At 54.4% G+C, this 21,167-nt stretch overlaps 2 protein-coding genes and 1 long non-coding RNA gene across 8 annotated transcripts in view; 2 read left to right on the top strand and 1 right to left on the bottom strand.

Moving 5' to 3' along the window:
- BUB1 (BUB1 mitotic checkpoint serine/threonine kinase) overlaps positions 1-21,167 on the top strand; it is a 118,762-nt gene that overhangs the window by 25,713 nt on the left and 71,882 nt on the right. The window lies entirely within an intron of this gene.
- LOC125323246 (translation initiation factor IF-2-like) lies at positions 1,338-17,647 on the bottom strand. Of its 4 annotated transcripts, XM_048298086.1 has the most exons (17): positions 17,311-17,647; positions 15,770-15,935; positions 15,225-15,304; positions 15,077-15,147; positions 13,952-13,992; positions 13,807-13,848; positions 13,659-13,712; positions 13,522-13,565; positions 13,401-13,440; positions 13,278-13,318; positions 13,130-13,168; positions 12,754-12,916; positions 10,882-10,888; positions 9,937-10,229; positions 9,083-9,287; positions 8,379-8,471; positions 5,210-5,337 (listed from the first exon to the last, which is right to left on the bottom strand). In XM_048298086.1, exons 1-10 carry the CDS (start codon positions 17,337-17,339, stop codon positions 13,310-13,312), a joined length of 576 nt encoding a protein of 191 aa, XP_048154043.1. In that variant the 5' UTR covers positions 17,340-17,647; the 3' UTR covers positions 5,210-5,337; positions 8,379-8,471; positions 9,083-9,287; positions 9,937-10,229; positions 10,882-10,888; positions 12,754-12,916; positions 13,130-13,168; positions 13,278-13,309. The 4 variants fall into 4 exon arrangements, with proteins under 4 accessions (XP_048154040.1, XP_048154043.1, XP_048154041.1 ...); XM_048298084.1 differs by lacking the exon at positions 5,210-5,337 and having other exon boundaries at positions 8,276-8,471; XM_048298085.1 differs by lacking the exons at positions 5,210-5,337; positions 9,937-10,229 and having other exon boundaries at positions 8,276-8,471.
- LOC125323253 lies at positions 1,438-6,484 on the top strand. 2 transcript variants are annotated; one of them, XR_007202436.1, is made up of 4 exons: positions 1,438-1,528; positions 2,426-2,721; positions 5,250-5,364; positions 5,934-6,484. It is a non-coding gene; the product is annotated as an uncharacterized LOC125323253 (long non-coding RNA). The 2 variants fall into 2 exon arrangements; XR_007202437.1 differs by lacking the exon at positions 1,438-1,528 and adding an exon at positions 2,203-2,310.

A 21,167-nucleotide genomic window follows, 5' to 3' on the forward strand; every position in this document is an offset into this window, starting at 1 on the left:
GGGGGGCTGTCGGTTTGGCCTGGGGTCTCTATGTCTGTTCATGCCGCAGAGTGACGTGACCCCCCCCTCTGCTGCCCCCCCCACCCCACCCGTCCCCCCCTCCCTGCCCCCCCCCGGGGCCCCGGTCCGGAGGAGGGGGTCCTGGGGAGGGGGCCGGGGGAGCCCCGTCCGGAGGAGCGGGTCCGGGAGAGGGGGCGGGGACTGGAGGGGGGGAAAGTCCCCCCCTCCGCCCCACCCCCTCCCCCGGACCCCCTCCTCCGGAGGGGGCCCGCCCCAACCCACCCCCCCGGGACCCCCTCCTCCGGAGGGGGCCCGCCCCAACCCACCACCCTCCCCGAAACCCGCCCCCCCCCCGGTACCCCCTCCGGAGGAGGGGGCCCACCCTACCCCAACACACCCCCCTCCCCGAAACCCACCACCCCGCCGGGAACCCCTCCTGAGGAGGGGATCCCCAGTGTGATGTGTGGAAAGCCGGAGCCCCGGCGCTGTTTTTGTACTGCACGGGGGACCCGCCGAGCGGGCCCGGCCCGTGTGGGGCTCCAGCGAGGGCAGGGGCGCCGGGCTCCGGCCCTCTGGGCTTTATTCTCCGGCGCCCCGAGCCCCGCGGCTGCCAGGGAAAGACGGGACAGAGGACGGGAATAAGGGAGCAGAGGGGATCAAAGAAGGAGCGCAGGTGGGGGGTTCGGGGTGTGCAGGGAGAGGTGGGGTGGGGGGACAGGAAAGGAGGCGGGGGGAGGACGAGGACGGAGCACAGGAGGGGGGGGTCAAGGTGCAGAGGGGGAAAGAGGGAAGAGGAACAGGGGGAGGTGGAGGGGGAAGGAAAGGTGGAAGACGGAGGGGGAGGACTGAAGGCAGGTGGGGGGAATTGGGAGGGGAAGGGGAGCAGGGTGAGGGGGCAGGGGGGACCCGGGATGGGGGGGAAGGAACGGTGGAGAAGGGGAGAGACGGTGGAGGAGTAGGGCAGGGTTGGGGTGTGTAGGGGGACAGGGAGGGGGATGGGGGGGGACCGGGCCGGGGGGGAGGGAGGGGAGGGCTAGGGGGGAGAGGGAGGGGGGGGGTAGGGGGGGGGAGGGTGTAGGGGGTGGGGGAGGGGAGGCAGAGGGGGGAGAACGGAGAGGGTTAGAAGAAGAGAAACAAACACAAATATAAAGGAAAGGAAACATAGAGACATAGAGATATGGAAATACAGAGATATAGAGCCCGGCCCGGCCACAACCGCTCCCACCGAGCGCCGAGGGAGCAAATGGCGGCGGGGCCGATTCCCGAGGCTTAAATCCCCTCGGCCCCGCCCCGCGCAGCCGCGCTGGGGCCCCGCGCACCTGTGCGGACCCCGCCCTTCACACCTGTGCCGGCCCCGCCCCGCTCCGCCCGCGCCCGTAAATGCCGGCGGATCCGCGCCCGCTCCGCTTTGTGCGGTGAACGCTCATCCTGCTCATCCCGGGCTGCGGCGGGACCGTCGTTCGGGGCGCTGTGCGGAGCCCGGCACCGGGGGCTGCTCCCGGCGCTGCGCCGAGCCCGAGGCGCTGAGGTGGGAACGGAACCCGGGCCCGGGGATTCGGGGCTGGGTCCTGTCGGTGTCTGCTGGGGGTCCCGGGCCGAGCCGCTTGTCTCTCGACGGGCGGGGTGCGGCTGCCGGGGTCGGAGAACTGAGGTGGGACGGGGGATGGCATTAGCGATCGGGATCGCCGCGGCCGGCAAGAGCCGCTCCGGGATTGGCGCTGGGGCCGAGCCCGGCGCTGCCGCTCCGGCTGCGGCCAGCGCGGGGCTGGGCTCCCGCCGGAGCTCCGGCTACGCTCCCGCTGCGGCCGCGGGGAGCCGGGGCCGTGCCGGTGCCGGGCCCGCCGGGAGGGCGGCGCTTCCCCGCAGCAGGCGCTGGATCGCGCCTGGAAGCGGGCGGGCCGCGGGGACCGCCCGTGCTGCCCCCGGCACCCCCCGAGGCCGCCGCTCCCTCAGCGCCGCCCGCCCTGTGGGGCGCCCCCTGGCGCGACCGGAGCGCCGGCGCTCCCGGCCCGGCCCCGCCCGCAGCCCCCGCGGGGACGCGGAGCTCCCCCAGCCCCGGCACTGCCGGGGCCGCCGCACCCCCTGCGCACAGCAGCGCCCGCCTCCCCCTGCCCCGGGGCCGCTCCCCCGGGGACCTCCCGCCCGCCGCGGCCCCGCCCAACGAGCGCGGCTGCAGCGGGACGAGCCGCTCCGGGCCGGGCGCTGGCGCCGAGGCCGCTGCTGCCGCTCCTGCTCTCACTGTGCCCGTTGCGGGACCGGGGCCTCGCCGGGGCTCGCTGCTGCTTGAGCCGCTCATCCTGCAACTGCCGCGTGAGACCTGATGCTCTCCTTCCTTCCTCCCCGCTTTCCCTGGGGCTTGCACGCTCTAATGCAAAAACCTCTGGCTTTAAAAGTCCAATGAAAAATATTTATTCTTTATTTCTAGAGCACAGGAGATCCTGAGTGGGAATGGATACACAAGGACCACCGAGTTGAACCCTTATGTGAACGCCTTATCTGGAGATTGAACCCACACCTGGGCATTCTCAGTACCCTGCTCCAGCCAAGCCAATCTCAGCTCCTGGCAATATCCTGCCTGGGATAGGAATGCCAAGTGCCAGCAAGGTCATTCCTATGCAAATACAGCTCCTTCTTTTATGCTAATGCTGCTTTCCACACCAGCCCCTGCAATGGCCCCAGGGCAGAGCTCCATGGCCAGCACCTGATCATAGAACAACACAGGTGAGCAGTTGTGTGACAGCACTGAACTCTTCCCATAGCCCTGATTTCCTGCCCTTTCCAGGATTTACCCAACAGCTGTAAAGGTGCTCGTTCCATGGCCCTTTCCAGGGAGAAATGAGCAAGGCAAGTCCTGAGGGTTTACTTGGTCCACGGCCAAAGCTCTTCTGGAGAGGGTCAGGGCTGCTCCTGCCTGCAGAGGGGCCTTTCCCACAGGTGAGTGTTCACAGCCCAAAATCCCAGGGGCTGCTGAGGCCGGGCCAGCTTTTCTGGCCCAGAGCTGCACAGAGCTCTCAGAGACTCCTGCTCACTGCCAGGAGTGTTCCTTGGTGCTCCCTCCATGTGTCCCAGCTGGCAGGGAACAGGGGGAGGGAGAAGGCCGGGAGGCCCAGGAAGGGAAGCAGCAGCTCTTGTGCTTTGGATTTACAGAGAGGAGCTGTGCCTGCAGTGTCCTGCCTGTGGCACGCAGCGTGCCAAACACACATGCCGGGAACGGTCACTGGGCTGCCTGGGCAGTGCTGGGATGGACATGGATAAAGGGCTGCCCGCGGCCCCTCGGCCAGGGGCTGCTCTGAACAGGCACCCGCAGATGCTTCAGCCCCGACAGACCCCACTGACACCCCAAAAATGCCCCAAGGAGCAGCTGGCACTGGGGAATGTCAGCACGGGCTGTTTGCAGAGGGGCTCAGACAGCAATTCCTGGTGCTGACCTCCCACACTCCTGCCAGCTATGTCCCAGCCACCCAAAATGCCTTCCCTTCCAGCCTGAGGCCATCATCCCTCAGCAGCATTAAAGCCAAGACAAGCTTCCCCCACAGAAATGAAATGCCAAGCAATAATCCTTGGAGATGCCTTAAAATGAAAGGTTAGAGTTGGATAAGTTTGGAGTTTTTCAGGGAGCCAGCTGGAAGTGCAGAACTGATGGAAAGCTTCCACAGGTGGGTCACACTGGAGGTGCCCTGAAGGCAGGGGATGTGCCCTGAGTTTCCTGAGGGAAAAGAGCTTCCAGAGGCCACTCCTGAGGCTCTGAAGTGAACTGGGCTCCTGCAGGGAGGGAAGTCCTCCCGTGGGCACAGGGGCTGCCTCAGCAGGGGCTGGGAACGCGTCCGGCCAGCGCCTTCTCCTGCTTTCAAATATCACCTGGAGCCCGGGCTCGGGGGGTGCAGGCAGCTGAATTCCAGGGAACTCTATCAGGTGCCCCCAGGGACATGGGGGGGGCTGGGGGATGAGGGTTACAAACAGCAAATTCTATGGAACATGAAGCTGTCCTTGCCCTGACCCTGCTGAGCTTCCCTGGAACCTCTGCTGGCTCCTGACACAGCTGGTGTTAAAGCAGCAGCTGTGCATGGGAATATCCACGCTCTGTGAGGCACTGTGAAGTTATTCCAGCAGGAACTGAGCAGGGAATTCAGGGCTGTGGGTATAATTCATCTGAACTAGCAAAGCTGATAGTGAACCTCAAATCTGGGCATCACACAGGGAACAATCTTTGTGCTGCCCTGGCAGCCAAAGCCCCTGGGCTGGGAAATTTCAGCAGCCAAGTGTATGGAATTATCTCAATCCCAGCATCCCACAAAGGGACAACCCAAGTCCCAGGACTGTGTGAGTGCTCGTGTCCTTCAGCTGCTGCTGGTGGGACAAATTCTCCTCTGCACACTTGGCCCCGGTGGGGCGGGAGCTGAGCAGGAGGGGAGGGAGAGTGGATTGGCTGCCCAGGAAGTGCTGGAGATGAGGCTGCTGGGATCTCATCTGAATCAACTGAAAACATTTTTTCCCTGGCAGAAGATGGGAGCCAAAGCAGATCCCTCCTGGCCAGGCTGGTGGGCAGCAGCTGGATCTGCTCTGGGGGAAAACACCCTGCACTTGCCAGGAGCTCTGACTCTGCTTTTCCTACCAGCTCCTGAGCAGTGTCAGGGCCACTATGAGGGAGTTCAAAGCAAATAAACCCCAGAGCCCCCAGAGTGAGTAATAATGCCAACAGAGAAATGCACTGTTGTCATAAAAGGCTTAAAGATCTGTTAAAAATGCTATGATGACACTGTAATGGGATTCCCAATCACCTTCTTAAGGCTTTTGGTTCCATTTTGATGTATTTTTAGTCCCTCAATGGGCAGCTTGTAGAATTTATCCTGGGATTTAGAGGTTGAGCAGGGTTGGCTTTGGATTGACCTTCACCTCTGGTCCCACTTTGTGCAAACACAACTTGGGCCAAGGTGGGTGAACCCATTACCTCAGCTTTTCCCTCAAAAATATCCCCTACTTACTTCCCTGTAGATGAACTCAGATTTTGCCCCCAACTGTCCACTCCTCACCTCCATTTGCCCTCAGAGTGTCCATTCTGTTCCCCACAGGTGCACTGGTGATGCCAGGGAGGTCCCTTTGCCCACAGTGCCTTTTTCCTGCCCCTCTCCAGCCTGAGGCCACTCCTCTGCTCCCTCTCTCCAGCCTTGTCCCACACGGCAGGGCACAGAAGGGGAAAGGTTTCAGAAAATGTTTTTGCAATTAATTAATAATTATTTCCAATTCCCCAGTGAGAAGAATGTGAACTCAAAGCCATTTGGGCCTGACAGTCCCCTGCAGCGAGAGCTCAGCACACATCCACAGAGGCAATTCCAGCATCTGAAAGAAAGAAAGAAGAAGAAAAAGGTGATTTCTTTTCTTTCAAAGTTATTTCAAGTTATTTCAACTGTTGCTCTCAATTTTGGTTGGGTGAGTGGTGAGCACAGGTCATGCCATTCACAAGGATGTGAGTGATGCTTTCTGGGGTCAGAGCAGCTGATTTCCAAAGTTCCCTTCCTGCCCCATGCCTGATCTGCACAGGAGAAAACCTCTTCCAGGAAGGGATTGTGCTCCATCTAATCCCATTTGCCCAGTCTGTTCCATGGGGATATTGCCAGCCTGGGGCAGCACAGGCAGACACAGCCCTCAGCACTCTGCTCCAAACACAGCTCCTTTGCAGACTGCCTCTGCCGTGGGGTTTTCTCCAGAAGAAATCAAGGAATTGCTCACAGCAGGGTGGAGATTGACTTATCCCAAAGGGAAGCAAAGGATAAATATTCCTGTAAGAGCCCTTGGGATCTGCTGGGCTGAGGTGGGAAGGGGACATTCATTCCCTGCAGGGCCAATACACAACAACCTCCAACCCAAAGCACAGACTGGCAGGTGGGGTCTGACAGCACCACTCTGACAAACCTCCTTGTCATTCTTCCCTGCAGTGACTTTTGCAAGCAAACTCTGAAGCTGACAAGCCCAGAAGCTCCATCCATCCACTCTGGAAGGAAAGGATACTCCAAGGATGAGGCACATTCCCAGCAAACTCTCCCAACACAGCCTGGAGGCAGCGCTGGAGCTCGGCTGTGGGGCTGGGAAGGGCTGCCAGGAGCACGCAGCCCCCAGGTGGGGTGGCAGCGGCAGCAGCAAATTCCCACAGTCCCTGAACCCAGGGCAGATCACTCTGGGGACAGCTGGGGACTCATCCCACACCACAGGCAGGACCAGGGGCCCTCCAGTACAGGCTGGTGGGGCCAGAGCCCATTGGGTTTGGCTGCTCAAACACCAAAGCTTTTGGCAAAGATGGGACAAGTTCAGTGGGTTTTCCTGTCCTGAGAGAGAGAAGAAATTGTTGAAATGAAGCGTGGAACTTAAGTCCACTGTGGAAGTCAAAGGCTCCTGGCTTTCCCACTCCTGTTCTGATTGCTCACTAGAGGGTTTTATCCATAAAAAAATGAGAGGTGGTACCAAATAAAAGAGCTCTTTTTCAACACTTTTTCCCTACTTTTTTTCATACATTAAAAGGATGTCCATTTTTTCTTAGTGCATTCTTTGCCCAATTTTAACAGAACCGTTCTTCCTTCCAGGCCCCACTTGTGGGTTATTCACTCCTTTGCCATCAGATTTTGGACAAAGGAAGAGAAGGATCTGCTCCACATGGGTGTCATCCTATGGGGAACACCCCCTGTACCAGCCCCAGCCTGTGCCAAGCATGCTGCCTCACTCTCCCCATTCTGGATGCTGGCTCTAATCCAGTCTGAGTTTTCCCCTGTTTTCCATGTCTAAGGACAGGAACATGTCAGGGTGTAAGGCCTTAAACTGCACCTTGATCTGGGGGGCTGTGACTGGGATTCCAGCAGGGAATTCATTGTTTCACAAATAAAAGTTATTCCAGGGAGCTGCTGCTTCACCACACAGTGTCAGCAAAAGAGAGAAAACACCAAAGGTGTATCCAAAAACAAGGATGAAATGATTCCTCCTGCTTTTACTGGGATCAGGGCTTATGCTGCCCTGGAATGACAAAGAGCTTCTCCCTCAGCTCCCCCAGAGAGCCCTTGAAAAGCCAAAGTGCAGCAGAGAAGGAAGGAAAGGCACCTGCTGGGGACAGCACAGCTCCAGCTGCTCATGGGGACTGGGAATGAACCCGGAGCCAAAAGCCCCTTCCCAGGCTGGAGGGGCTTTCCTAAAGCACCACCTCTGGGAAGCAAAGGGCTATGGAAGAAATGGAGTGGCAATTTACAATAATAATCATAATGGATCGGGAAAGAGCAACAACAGAAGCAACAATCATTCCAAGGGAGCAGGAGGGATGCTGAGCTTTAAACAAGGTTTGAGTGAGGCAGCAGCTCCTGGGAGTTCTAACCCACGGCTCCAGGTCTGCGCTTCCAGGAGCACTGCAAGCTCCTCCTGCCCAGTCCCTGGCTTTGCCTCCTGCCAGTACTCGGCACCTCGGGCACGGTTGGGTGCGAGTGCTCCAGTGCTGCTGCCCAAGGGAGCAGGAAAATGGCCACTAAACCCCTTCCCACTGGGCTGGCTCTGAGCTCTGGCTGGGGAAAACATTTGGCACCCCTGGCATTTCAATGAAATCAGTTTCCATCACTTTGAAGATGCACTGAATAAACCCAGGGCACATAAGTAAACCTCTCCCCATAAGGACAGCCCCAGGGAATACGCAGTTATTCCTATGCCTGGCCAAACAAACCAGCAGCCAGGTTTTGGGGAGAGACTCCAGACTCTTATCTCCTTCCCTGGCTGTAAACCACTTGCAGAGGCTTTGGGGTTCATGCAAGCTTGTCAGGATTTGGATACTTCATTGAAATTCCATTCAGATACTGTAATGGAAGTGTCCTAAAGGCACCTCCACTCAGACTTTAATTTTAAGCCCTCTACCACTGAACAATTTGGATGTTCTTTTCTTAGGAACACCCCACCTCTGCTTCTTTAGGTGTCTCCATGTGGGGCATAAATTAAATGTGGACAAATTTTAGAATGCAGCTTCCAAGTCAAGTTACCTGCTAGGAAATTACTCCAGCTCTCTGGCACCTTGGGCTGTTTTAAACACAGCCTGGCCCTTCATGGCTGAGGCTCTGAGCTACACAACTTGTGAGCTGGCAAGTAACAGCAGCTGAGGTCTCATCCCAGCTGTACACAAAAACAGGGAGGGTGGGCTGCACTTGGATACATGCAGGCAGGGTTGGGCCCCTTCTGAAAGCTTCAATCCCTGTTTTTCAGAGACTCAATCAGGGATAATGACATTTTCGCAAAGCTCTCTTAAGGCACGTGAAAATCTGAGCAAGAAAATGGAATCAAACCCTTTGTTCCACTGGCCTCACGCCCCAAATTCCAACGGGACAGACAAGTCCCTCTCCTCGCAAGGCAACGTCTCCTACCTGGATCTGTGCCTTCCCCAGCCTTTGGTGGCCGCTGTCTCCATCCTCACACACTTCCTCATCTTCCTCCTCAGCAGGCCTGGCTTCCTCATCCTGCAGAGCAAGCACAGGGACACTCACCAGCCTGCTCATCCCAAACCTGGGCAGCAGGGATGGACTGCTGGGACCCCCTGGACAGTCACCCCTCTGCTGGGCACCATCCCTGCTCTGCAGTCCATTCCCGTTCCTGGCCTGGCATCTCCTTTGAACGGGATGTTAAACCACAACCACTTGCTCTGCTGGGTTTTGGGACATCAGAGACTCCCCCAAGGCAGTGGACAAAGCTCCTGTTCCCACAGCCTCTGCCTCCCAAAGCCCTGCTAGGGCCAGGCAGAGCAAAGGAAACCCCTCAGTTCCTGCTGGAAATTCCCTCTTGTGCCCGTAAACCCAGGGAAATCGTGGCTGCCCCATCCCTGGAAGTGTTCAAGGCCAGGCTGGTCACAGCTTGGAGCACCCTGTGGATGGAATGAGGTGATCCTTAAGGTCCCTTCCCACCCAAACTATTCTGCCATTCCAGGATGATTCTGTGATCTCTCCCTGCATTTATTTTGCATCGCTTCCTCTCTAATTTGAATTCCCAAATCTAAATTATTTTTTAAAGAAATCATTTAAAATTATCCCAGGAATAAAAAGGGGTGCATCAAACATACAAGAATCATTCCTACCTCCATCAAATCATTATTAATTGGAAGCCTATTTCCTCATCTCTGTCCTTAACTTTCCTTTCCTGGGAAACCTTATGATCCCACAGTTTCTCCAAGAGATTTACTGGGATTGCAGAAAGGTTTGCTCTGTCAAGGAGGCAGGGGGGTTTACAACACTTGTTCCTCTGCATCTTTACCCTTTCACCAGCTTTCCCCTGGAACGGTGCTGCAAGAGAAGTTCAGAATTACTAGGAATGGATCAGGTTCACCTTTTTTCCTCATTCTTTTCCAACGACTTCCAAATTCTTGGAATTATCCTCAAATGAGGCCTAGCAAGCTACTGTGAAAACATCAATCAGAGGAACATCTTGAAAAGAGAAAACCACATCCAGCAGCAGCCAAAACAATGCCATTGCTATTCTTACCTGGTCTCCAGGTGCTCCTGCCAGAGCTCCCAACACCCACTGCCATTCCATGAGGGTGAGGAGGCAGTTTTGGATGTGTTCTTTGCCACGGGATGGGATAACAGAGCCCAGAGGGTCTTTGTGTCCCTTCCAAGCCACCCCATGATTCCATGATACCATCAGCACCTATACCAATTCCATTCTGGAAAGCCCAATTCCATTCCTCCCATCAACTCAGAATTTCTCCCTTCCTCTCTCTGCTCCACATCAGGCATGTGTTGCCACGTGCCACAGCCATGGGATGCCTCAGCATTGCCTGGGAATGCCACCCAAGGCTGCCCTTGTGGCCTCAGTGCTACAAAATGCCCAGCTGGCTCCCGTTCCAGTCGGGAATGTCCCAAACAGCAGCGTCGGGTGTGCCCTCTGCCATCCCACCATTGGGGCAGCTCCCATAGAATGTGACCGACTTACTGGGTTTGGAATTCCTGGCTTAAAAGTCAGGTGGTGGAATATCCTCTCCTGGGAATATCCAGAAGACCAGAAGGCTCCCTGGAAGCCACAGGTCAGGGACAGAGTCAGATGACCGATCCTGAACTGGTTTTCAGGGGATGTATCCCCAGCCTGTGGCTGCAAAAACTCCAGAGCTGTTCCTTCCCCCTGGACAGCCAGGGAAAACATCCCCAGCATGGATTTCTGACAGGAAAAACCTCACTGCTCCAGGCTACTTGGCTCTTCCCAAATCCAGGCCAGCACTCCAACAGGCTCTAAGGACAAACCAACAGCAAAGACCATCTCAGGGCACACGCCACGAGCTGGGCGTCACATTCCTCACTGGAACTGGGCTGTTCCCACATTCCTGTGACAGTTGGGAGCATCCCCCATTCCTCACTCTTCCGTTCAGGAAAAAGAGACAACAGAGCTGTCAAACAGCCAGTGTGTAACCCCAACAATCCAGGGAAAACCACCTTGCTCTGGGGAGAAACATCATGCCCAGTTATGGAAAAAGCCAAAGAGCAGTACTGGAAACACTCCCGGGCATGGAGGCTCCCAGCTCCGGAAATGCAGCTCACAGGCTTCTTCCCATGGGAACCCCAATCTTGCCCGGGACTGGGCTCAGGGAGTAAGTCCTGCCCGTTCCACCACTCTGGCACAGACACCCCAGGAAGGTGTCCCTGACCATGGCAAGGGGCTGAACAGGATGGTCTGTAAGGTTCTTGTCAGCACAGACCATTCCAGGAGTTTAAGGTGGATTTGAGCAGCTCCTGGGGACATGAACACCACCCACACCTCCCACCTGGCTCAGCCCAGAGTCCATCCAGCACTCACAGAGAGCTGAACCCACAACTGGGAAACACCATGGAAAATCATGCTGACATCTCAAATCCTGACCCTGAGCATTGACCTTTTACCCCTGACCTTTGACCTTTTGACCCCAACTGTCTGACCTTTGATCCTTGACCCCTGACCTTTCACCCCAGCTGACCCAGCTTTTGACCATTGACCTTTACACCTTGAGCCCTAACCTTTGACCCCCCAACCTTTGCCCTTTGACCCTTGCCTTTGGATCTGTGACACCTGACCCCATGACCTTTGACCCCAACCCTCTTTGTGTGACCTCTGTGCTTTGACCTTGACCACCTTGACCTTTGACCCCTGGACTTTGACCTTTGACTTCCTGACCCCCCAACCTTTGCCCTGACTTTTGTCCCTTTATCCCCTAACCTTTAACCCCCTCTACTTTATACCCCGCACTGCTCTTGCTGCCTGGAACCCCTCACTCCTGCTCTACACGCCCCAGCCCCCAACCCGTACCTGTCACTCTCCAGCCTGCAGATGTCATCCCTACCTTTTTGGTGTGGGGCTTGGCCTCCTCTGAGGGTTCCAGGGTTATCCCAGCACCAGGCTTACTGAGCTGTGCTGCACTGAGGGTTCCAGGGTTGCTGCATTGTGCTGCTGGTGGGGGGAAAATGGTGCTGTTAGGGGTGGTGTAAGGGCTGGTGCACCTTTTCCCTGTACTCCTAACCTCCACTGTGTACTCTCCACCCTGTTAGGGAGGCTCTTTGTTTGGCTGCACCCAAACCTTGGCGATGAACATCGCCTCACAGACAGGACGGGACCAAGGAAAAACAAAACCCAGGTGGGGGAAAAAAAAAAAAGCCCACAACTAGGAATATTATACATTTTAAAATTAGTTGAAAAACCTGAAAGGCAAAAATCACACTCACAAAGTTAGAACCGGTCAACACACACACAGACACAGACAGACACACACTCTCACAGACAGACACCCCTTCTTCAGCTCACACACTGACTGCAGCCCTTACTCACAACACTCCACTGATGAAGATGCTTCAACACATCTTCCAACTGCTGCTCCCTGACGTGGAAGGGCAGATTCTGGGAAAAGTGGTAGCATCGGTGACTGCAGGGATCAGAATCAGCCTTGGGGACCTGCAAGACAACATGAGACAGTCTACAAGTAGCTGACAGCTCGGAGTTATCCCCATACACCAGGCCCGTAAGTTTTCTACACAAAATCCCACAGACAAGAGATGAACCACAAAGTTTTACAACTGCTCAACCCAGCCACGACTCTACGTGCCAGGGCAGGGCAGCTCCAAGTGTAAGCACACCAAATAGAAGCAAAGATGACACGAGGACTTGAGATAACTCTCCAGAAGATAAATTCTAGACCCGATATGCTTTGAGGCAATGGAACCTATGGAACTACCACAGTGAGGAGGGACCAGAGAAGTCCATGGCCCATGAAAAGAAGATACTACCAAAAGTGAGAAGGAAGATGGATGAGAACATCTTGTGTACTTCTTCTGCTCTCCAAAAGCAAAACTGTAAAGATGCCGGAATGAGCCCGATCCGGGAAAGTACGCAAGCAGAGATCCCCGCTGCCGCTACGGCCCAGAGCGAGGCCGATAAAGCACCGAGACGTAACAAAGCCCTGTGACACAGAAGAGGATGGACACAAACTACAGAACATAGACACAAATGACAGAACACAGACACGAGCTGAACCTGCCCAGCAATGGGCACAAGATTCCTAGAGCAAGATGAGCCAGAGGCTGGCGATGCCGAAGGAAAGAAGGCTCTATGGCAGCAGCACGCGACAGTGAAACGTAACTCCTTCCAAGAAGCCAGTGCCAAAGCTGCTAAGAGGATGCTTGAGAAGCTCGGCAGGCCTAGAGAAGGAGGCAATGACTGCCAGGTGATACAAAGGGATCCCTAGGGAAGGACTCTGCCACCAAAGGCTGAAGCGACGATGCAAAACGTGACCAACCAGCAAGTGGCCAAGATGCCCGCGGGCGGCTACGCCAGCGAGTAGGTAAAATGGAGACCGTGGCGATCGTGCCAGATCCGAAGGCGAGCTCCTCGGGCAAAAAGATCCACGATGATGTCGAGACTCAAAGGCCGATGACAGAGATGGGTGGGAACTGCCCTGCCCAGCAAAGGCTCAGGTGATGCTGAGGAGAAACCCTCTCCCTTTACTTCCAAGGGGCCCTCCCACAACAGCCCTCTCCTCTAAGCTAACTTCCAATTGCCTCCTGGAACTCCAAAGGTCTTTCCCTTCTCCCAACCACCGCTCCCAACACTTAGCTTTCTGAAGACAAATGGACAAAATCCATCCTTGACAGAAAAAATGCATCAGCACCTCAGATGTCAACATGTTCCCCACGGTCCGCTTTGGCAGCTGCGAAAGATGGAGAACAATGAGAAAATTCAGCCTCTGACAACACACGCCAAAAGAGACCCCTTCCGCAAGGCCCCCTCCCTCGAAACTGCCGAGGCTCATCGCTTACCTGCTCTCTCCAAGCTTCAGCTCCACACCTGCTCACGGTACCTAAGACAACAAAACAGAAAACGTCACTGTTGCCCTCAAGAAGAGCATCCCCGGGCTACTCCACACCACTGCCCCGGCTCACCTCAAATCTTGATCTGACTCTGGAGGTGGCCAGGACAAACCTGCACAATGAAAAGGGACACGCTCAGCACGCTGCCATAGACCGCTGGCCTATCAGCCACCCCACCTAAATGCCAACTCACCTGCTCGCCTCTGGCCCTTGGCACGCCCAGGGCGGCAGCAGCACCTGCAGAGAAGCAAAGCAAAAACACACAAAACATGCTGAGAGACCGTGAAACCACAGCCTCCCTGCTCCGACTGAAGTACACCACACCTATACCTTAGGCTTGCACCCTCCAGCATCCAGGGCCAGGACATCCTGCAAGTGGACCACCTAAAACACACAAACAGCAACGGATGCTTAGAGCTGCACCAAAAATTGAGACCAAGGCCATAACACCTCGTTCTGTCCACCGGTCACTGCTCACCTCGCTCCATCGCCCTTGACTGCCAATATCCAGCATTACTTCCTAAAAAATAAAAAGACATGGAACAATGCTGTAACACAGTCACCATTTACACTGCCCCTGCAAAGACAAACAGCGACTGACCTTCCCATGGGAACCCCCTCACCTGGTATGGGGCACTCTGCCACGGATTTAATCCGTCTGCCTCTGAAAGAAAGTTATTACACAAGTCAAGGTGCTGCATGATAACTTAACAGCTCCAGCCATCCTGCATCAATCTAGAAATACCAGCTAGAGTCCAACTGCACCCTACATTACAAATTTCAAGTCCCCAGGATGCAACTCCCCTGCAGATCACATGCATGAGGTCGTCGACCTGGAGATGTGGGATGACTGCAAAATCGTGGGCTCGATGGGCCAAGCCGATCGAGAAGTTAATAGTACAGTCTTAGTCTGATTACATCTACACACCAGACTATGCAGCAAGGCAGAGCAGCTCCAAGGCAAGCACACACAGAGGCCTGTTATGCAGGAGATGACAAATGAGGGGATGCAACAAGGAGAGAAAACTCTCAGCAAGAAGAATGACCACAGGGACCAAGAGAAAGCAGAATGAGATGACCTAGGCAAGACCGACAGTGAGCCAATGAGGCTCGAAGAACCCTGGCAGAAGAAGATACCAACAGAAGGACTCATTCCAGGAGCCACCTAGCAAAACCACAAAGATGGATGCCTGAGAACTGTACCATCAGCATCCTCTCTCTCCACATCCTTACAAGTCCTAATCTGCTATAATGGATCGCTGTGGTGCACAGCTGCTGATACAGCTCAGAACAAGACCATAAAAGACGTCCGACTCAACGCTTCTAAAGAGAGATGCGATTCCGATGGGCGGCCGAGCTCACGAGTCAAAGGTTTGATGGTATCAGCACCGGGCCGAGGAATGTGGAGTTGGAGATGCTAAGGATGACGCCTGGCATTTTGGATAATCCCCTCAAAGGGGTAAGGCAAAAGACCTGCAACACAAGATGCCCAAAAGACACAGAACACACAATAGACAAGTGACACGACACACACCGGGACTGCTCTGCCCTGTGCACCTCAGCATTGTGATCAGAAGTGAGACTTCCCCTTTACGTGGCCTAAGGGGCTCTTTCTCAGACATCCCCAACTCCAAAGCTTATTCAAAAACCCCTCCTGACGAGTCCCGATCCCGCACCCTGCTTTCATCCCCTCTGTGGGGTGTAGCCTTCGACTTATCCCTCGGACGTCTGGGGATGTGAATCCACACCGGGTACAAAAGACGGCCGCCTCACCATCTGGGAAGTTCCTGCCCTCAGTAGGCCATACTCTCTTAGTTGGCTACAGTAAAGAAAACCAAACATGAGTGCATGAGCCTAACAGCACATCAGCCAAAACCCAACAATTCCACTACTCACTGGCTCCTAAGAATGCCCGGGTCCTCGGCCCGCCTGCTCCAGCCACACTCAGAGGCCGACGCCGTCGTCGCAGGGCACACCTGAGTTAAGAGGAGACAAGGTTCCGTGGCATTGCTGAAACCTGAGTGGGACCTCGCTCCTCCTCCCCGACTTGCTGCAAATCCTCCACCATTGCTGAAGGCTACCCAGACAGCACCTTCAAATGGAAAAGGTAAAGGCTTCATCACAGATTCCTGTAATACTTCCAGAGGGCTCACAAGAGCAGCTCGAGGGTGGCAAACCAGCTCTGTCAGCTGGTCAGCAAGAGGGTTCAGCCCCGATAGGTGTAATACAAGTAGACTGCCTAACGCACACAAATGGATGCTTAGAGCTGCACCAGAATTTGGCACCCAAGCAATAACAACTGGTTCTGTCCACCGGTCAGTCCTCACCTTGCTCACTTGACCTTGACTGCTGCTATCTGGCTTTATTCCTAAAAGATAAAGAACACCCCTGTAACATAGCCACCATTTATACCACCCCTGAAAAGCCAAACAGTGACCAACCTTCTTGGGGGAGAAGGGGCAAAACAAAACAGAAGGATGCATGCTGACGTAGGGTCCAAAAGCATCATGTTGCTGGGGTAGTTTCCATCTGAAACTGTTTGACCGTGACCTCTTTCCCCAAGGGTCTCTGTCACACTGGACCAGCAGTTTGAATGCTGCAGACCACCTGTAAAACACACAAAAAAATGCTTACAGTTTCATCACTAATACAACAACTCCAGCAGCATCCAGTTCTGTGCTGGAATCAATGCTCATCTCAGTTGCTGGTACTCATCCTGCTCACGGGTCCCCTGGTGCCCATACCCCACTCCACCTTCCCTCCACTCTACTCCACAGGACAGAGCAGTTCCAAACACAAACACCACGTGATGCTACAGTGTGACACAAGGATGATTAAAAAGCTCTCAGCAAGAAGAACAACAGCAAGGATGGACACGATGCCAAAAGAGATGACCAATGGTATGGCAACCGTGGACAGAGGAGGCTCTAAGGAGCAGGAGAAAAGACTGGAACAGTGACCTGTTCTAAGAGCTGTCAGTCACAATGATCAAGATGGCTGTGAGACAGTGCCACATTCAGAATGCTCCCATATCCTGACAATCTTACAAGCCCCAGGACATTACAGCTCACAGCTGGAAAGGATGGATGGCAGTATAGCCGGGAACAAGGCCTCAAAAGAGATCTGACTCGGTACTTCTGACTTGTGATGCCAAGACACAGCCAAGCCCACCGTAAAAGAACAAACGAGATCAGCATCGTGCCGACAAGAGTGAATGTTTGAGCACCTGGAGATGATGGCTGACACTTGCAATAAGCCCCCTGAGGGGAAAAGGCCTCCGAGATCTGATCCAAGGGATAACAAAGACACAGAAGACACGCTGGACAACACAACACAGACTGGAACTGCTCTGTCCTGCACACCCTATGGTCTGATCACAAGTAGAGCCACTCCTTTCAGCTGGCTTAAGAGGCCCCTTAGAGGGCATCCCTTTCCCCTATGCTAATTTTTAAATCTCTCCTGGGAATTTCCAACCTGCTATCCTCCCATCTCTGGATCCCAGCCCCCAACTTAGCTTTTGGATGACTGGTGACATGAATCCACACTGGACACAAAACGAGTCCACCTCAGCTGTCTCAGAAGGCCCCGTGATGGCTGGGTTAGCCTCTCCATCAGCTGCAGTAAAGAAAGCCAAAATCAATGTCTGAGTTTAGTCGCCAAACCCCAACAAGTCAGCTACTGACCATCTGTCCTAAGTGCACCCGTGTCCTTGAGCATCCCTCTTCATCCCAAGACAAAGGTTGTAGCCATCATTATAATGGACATCTGGGTTAGCAAGAGTTATGTGGTGTTTCTGTGAGCACAGTGGGTGCATCTGTGTGCCTTAAAACACGTAAATGCATCTGCTGTGCTTGCAGGAAAGCCTGACAAGGCCCCTGAATAGACACCATTTCCCACCACACTACTTCCAAAACCTCTCCTGGCACTTCCTAACTTGATACCCTGCTCATGCTCCCTCTCACAGTTGCAATCCTCAACTTACCTATCAGAAGCCTCCAGCTCAGACATCATCTCTAACACAGTGCAGGTTCCTTTTGTGGCACAATGAATCTGCTGAAAAATTTGACGTTTCACACTTGACACAATCTGGAATTTCAAGAAGTTGCAGTGTTCCTAAGAAAAACAACAAAAATAAAGGAAATTACAAAAGCACCTTACCACCCCTGAACACTCAACCCAAAATCTTGAGCTTAAATACTCCCTACACTCAATGCCATCTTCTTCATGGTATCTTCAAAGCCTCTGTTGCTTTAGAGGCCAAAAGCACTACTAACAAACAGCTGAGACAACCGGAAAGAGCTCCTTCATTAAAAGAACAGAAGAACTCTTACCCCACCCCAGCCCACAAACACAATGAGCTGCTGTGCCCCAGGGCTGGGGTTAATAGACCCCTGGCCGGGCCCGCCTCTCGCTCCCACCACGCCCGGGAAAAGGGAGGAGGCAATTTTACCATAAGGGATCGAAGCCCTGAGAGGAGCTGCAGCTGTTTGGCTGCTCTGACTTAAATTCCAGGTGAGTAAAGGGCTCCGTAGATGCCTTCTGTTTTACTACAGCTGCATCCACTGAAAGGGTAAAAAAGCTTCTTGTTTTGGCAGTATAGACAGGTGAGTCACATAGTTCCTTGTTAAGTTCTGTAATTGTTCATTAGTAACTACTGAGTAGTACTCCATTTGGGGACTATGGAGGGTGGAGAAGAATAGCAATAATATACATGGTGTAACTCCTGTTGGGGTCTCTAATTAGGGCTGTATTCACTATAAATAAAACTAAAAAAAATAATGGGCTCTCTGGCAGCAGGAGGGTTTTGTGAGTGCTGGGCTCGCTCCCCTGTGAGAGATTGGGTGCCAGTACCCAGCTAGAAGTGCCCTGAAGTACAGATTTAAATTCTTAAAATGCTGAAAAAGGGGGAGCTTCCTTCAATTGAACCCCTTAAAATGAGGGACTAGGGAGTGTTTGTCTCTACTTAAATAGATGCCATAGCAATAAATGGGTTCTCTCCTCTGAATCCCCTAAAATACTGGAAAAAGAGGGGTTTTCCTTACTTCAGGTCTCTCCAGTGATGGAAAAAGGGGGATTTCTCCCTCAATTCAAACCCTTAAAAAGGAGGGACACCAGGGATTTTCCCTCAATTTAAACCTTAGGATGATGAAAATGGGGGAGTTATGCTCAATTCAAGCCCATAAAATAGCATCGTCAAGGTTTTCCCCTTCTATTTAAACTGGAGAATAATGGAAAATGGGGATTCCCTGTCAAGTGATACCACTAAAAGCATGGAAAAGGCAGGGTTTCCTTCAACTGGCACCCTTAAAATTGCAGAGGAAGGGGTTTTCCCCCCAATTTAAACACAGAAAATTATGGAAGTTTTTTCCCTCCGTTTAAATCCTTTTTCTCCTCATAACCCCCCTTTTTTTCTCGGGGCACTGGGGAAGGGCTGCCAAGATGAAAGGGGAAAGTGGAATGTTTCCCTGGGACCCCACGTGCTGCCCTGCCTGCTCAGGTGCTGCCCCTTGGCACGAGGGGTTTTCCCTGGGCATTTTGTGGGAGCAGTGCTCTGTGCCCAGGTGCCTCCGGCTGCTCCCTAGCTCCTGCTGGGTGCTCCGACCATTGTCCCTGGAGGGACACTCGGGATGCCCCCATTGCCCCTCTGGACCAGCAGCTCCCTGCACAGCTGTGCCCGGGGAACCCTCTGGGAGCGGCCTCTGGCAGGAGCCGCCCCCTCCTCATCCTGGCCGCTCATAGCTGGGGCTGCTGCGCCTTGGAGGGGGGGCTGAGGAGGAGAAAGGTCCTGCTGGTGGGCCTGGGGTCACCCATGGCAGGCAGGTGGGATGTGTTTAGAGGGATCTGCTGCATTCTTGTCCCCACTGGGCGCTGCTCTGGCCTGGAGGGGATGGAGCACTGGGAAATGAGCCTGGGAATACTGAGACGGGCAATGCCAGTGAGGAAGTGCTGCCTTAATTCTGCTCATTGTTTCTTTCAGTATCTTTGTGTCGTTCATCTTGGAAGCTTTCTTTGTGGAATATTCCCTGGAGAAGAGTGAAGTGGAAACTGCCATCGAGCAGAAAATCCAGGAGCTGGGAATGGGAGTTCAAGAGTAAGCCCCCTAATGAACCCATGGTGGATGTGGCCAATTTGGCACCAGTGATGAGGGAAAAGCACCCTCTGTGTCGAGGTGTGAGCTGAGATTCCCCTTCCTCGTCACAAAGTTCTGGCTGATCTTCCTTAAAAATGGCAATTCCTCTTCCCTGTCATGAAGTTCTGGCTCCTCTGCTGGTTTAAGTGCCAGTAGAAGGCCCCTGGTGTTGGCTTTGCTGCCTCCCGTGGCTCTTCCAGCCCAGAGGACAGGAGAGGTGCTGGAAAATAACCCCATGGCTGGTGCTTGTCCTGCCCCACCGGGAAGCCGTCGCTGCTGGGCTCCCAGGGTAGGGTGTGCCCCCTTCCCAGGTCATTCCTGGCCCTTCCTGTGCAGGGATGAGCTCCGGGATGAGCAGCTCCTTGACAACATGGAGAGTGCAGAGCACGAGCTGGAGGGGGAAGGTGGAACGAAGGCACAGAGCAAAGGGCTGCTGTTCAAGATTGCCTCCAAACGTAAGTGTGACCCTCCAGGGTGTCCAGGCCCAAGGGTCCCAGCTCTTCCCTGGGAGAAACTCCCGAGTCCTGCTGCTCCCTTGGGGCTATGAAAGCAGCCAAAACCCACCTGGAGACTTTGGGACGACTGTGGACATTAGATGTTTGCTGTTTGTTTTTACTTCTGTAGCAACTTCTCCTGTCCCCCCTTGGCCTTTGTGTGTCCCTTGTCTTCATTAACCTCCCTCTGGAGACACTGCCCTGGTGGCCGAGGTCCTGCTGTGCCAAGACACCCGTTTTCCTCTCTCCCTCCTCTGTGGGCTTTGCATTCCTGCTGCCTTGGATCACGGGGTGACTGTATCCTCCTTTGCTCTGGCTCGCTCAATGACTTTTTTCCTCCTTCTCCTGGCTTTCTTGCTGTACCGCAGGTATCCATTGTGTGGGAATAGAAGGGTTTAAAATGCCAGATAATGGCCTTATCCTCGAGAAGGGCTCACAGTACTTCAAGCAGGTGGGGTGGAACAGCAGGGAATGTGATTTGGGGGATTTTCTTGCCTGTTTTAAAACAGGGACCTTGAAGGTAGCCAGAGGAGCAGATCTGGTGCTTACAGGGAATTCTTTTGTCCCGCCAGGATACAGGACAGTGGATGCTCTGCTGCAGCGCATGTTCGAGGCAGAGATACCCCTGGAGGACGAAGGCCCTTCCTTTGAAGAGATCCTAAACTTGTCCCCCGCCTCGGCTGTTCCCAGGAGCCCGCGTTCCGAGAGCGCGGCTTGAGGGGGGATCAGGGAATGGAGCCGATTCCCGGCTGTCCAGGTGTTCCCTGGCTGCTCCCACGCGTGGGGCCCGGGTTCCACGGTGGGAACAAGCAGCTTTGTCCTGGGAAGGAGCTTTATCTCATGGAAAGTCCCGTATAAACGTCTGGAATGCGGGGGGCAGCCGGAGTATCCGGCTGTGCCCGGAGAGGGACGGCGCCCGGGCAGTATGTTCTGGAATAACCCCTTCTTGTACCTGGAATTGTATCGCAGCACTTTTCTATGCAGCTCTATGGACCGGTGTGTGCTGAACGAAGCGGCTCTTCAGCACAATAAATTCAGCAGTTTGGAAAAACCATGGAATACCTCCGAGTTAATGAGGGGAGAGGGTTGGGGCTGCTCCCTGATAACGTGCAGGGCTCGGAGGTGGGAAACGAAGACGAGGAGAGGAGCGGGGGCTGCTCCTCGCGTGCGTTGCCCAGCGTTCCTCTTTTACTTCCCAATTCCTCATTTTGTGCC

The sequence above is a fragment of the Corvus hawaiiensis genome, chromosome 3, assembly GCF_020740725.1.
Source record: "Corvus hawaiiensis isolate bCorHaw1 chromosome 3, bCorHaw1.pri.cur, whole genome shotgun sequence".
NCBI lineage: Eukaryota > Metazoa > Chordata > Aves > Passeriformes > Corvidae > Corvus > Corvus hawaiiensis.

What these genes read in the sequence shown, in the direction of transcription:
- LOC125323246 (XM_048298083.1), bottom strand. Translation starts at nt 10,152, where the DNA reads ATGCTGGGGATGTTTTCCCTGGCTGTCCAGGGGGAAGGAACAGCTCTG. An exon ending in AGCCAGGAATTCCAAACCCA is followed by an intron (nt 8,472 to 9,936) that starts GTAAGTCGGTCA and finishes CTTGCTCTGCAG; the next exon opens with GATGAGGAAGCCAGGCCTGC. An exon ending in TGGGGAAGGCACAGATCCAG is followed by an intron (nt 1,647 to 8,378) that starts GTAGGAGACGTT and finishes GTCCCACCTCAG; the next exon opens with TTCTCCGACCCCGGCAGCCG.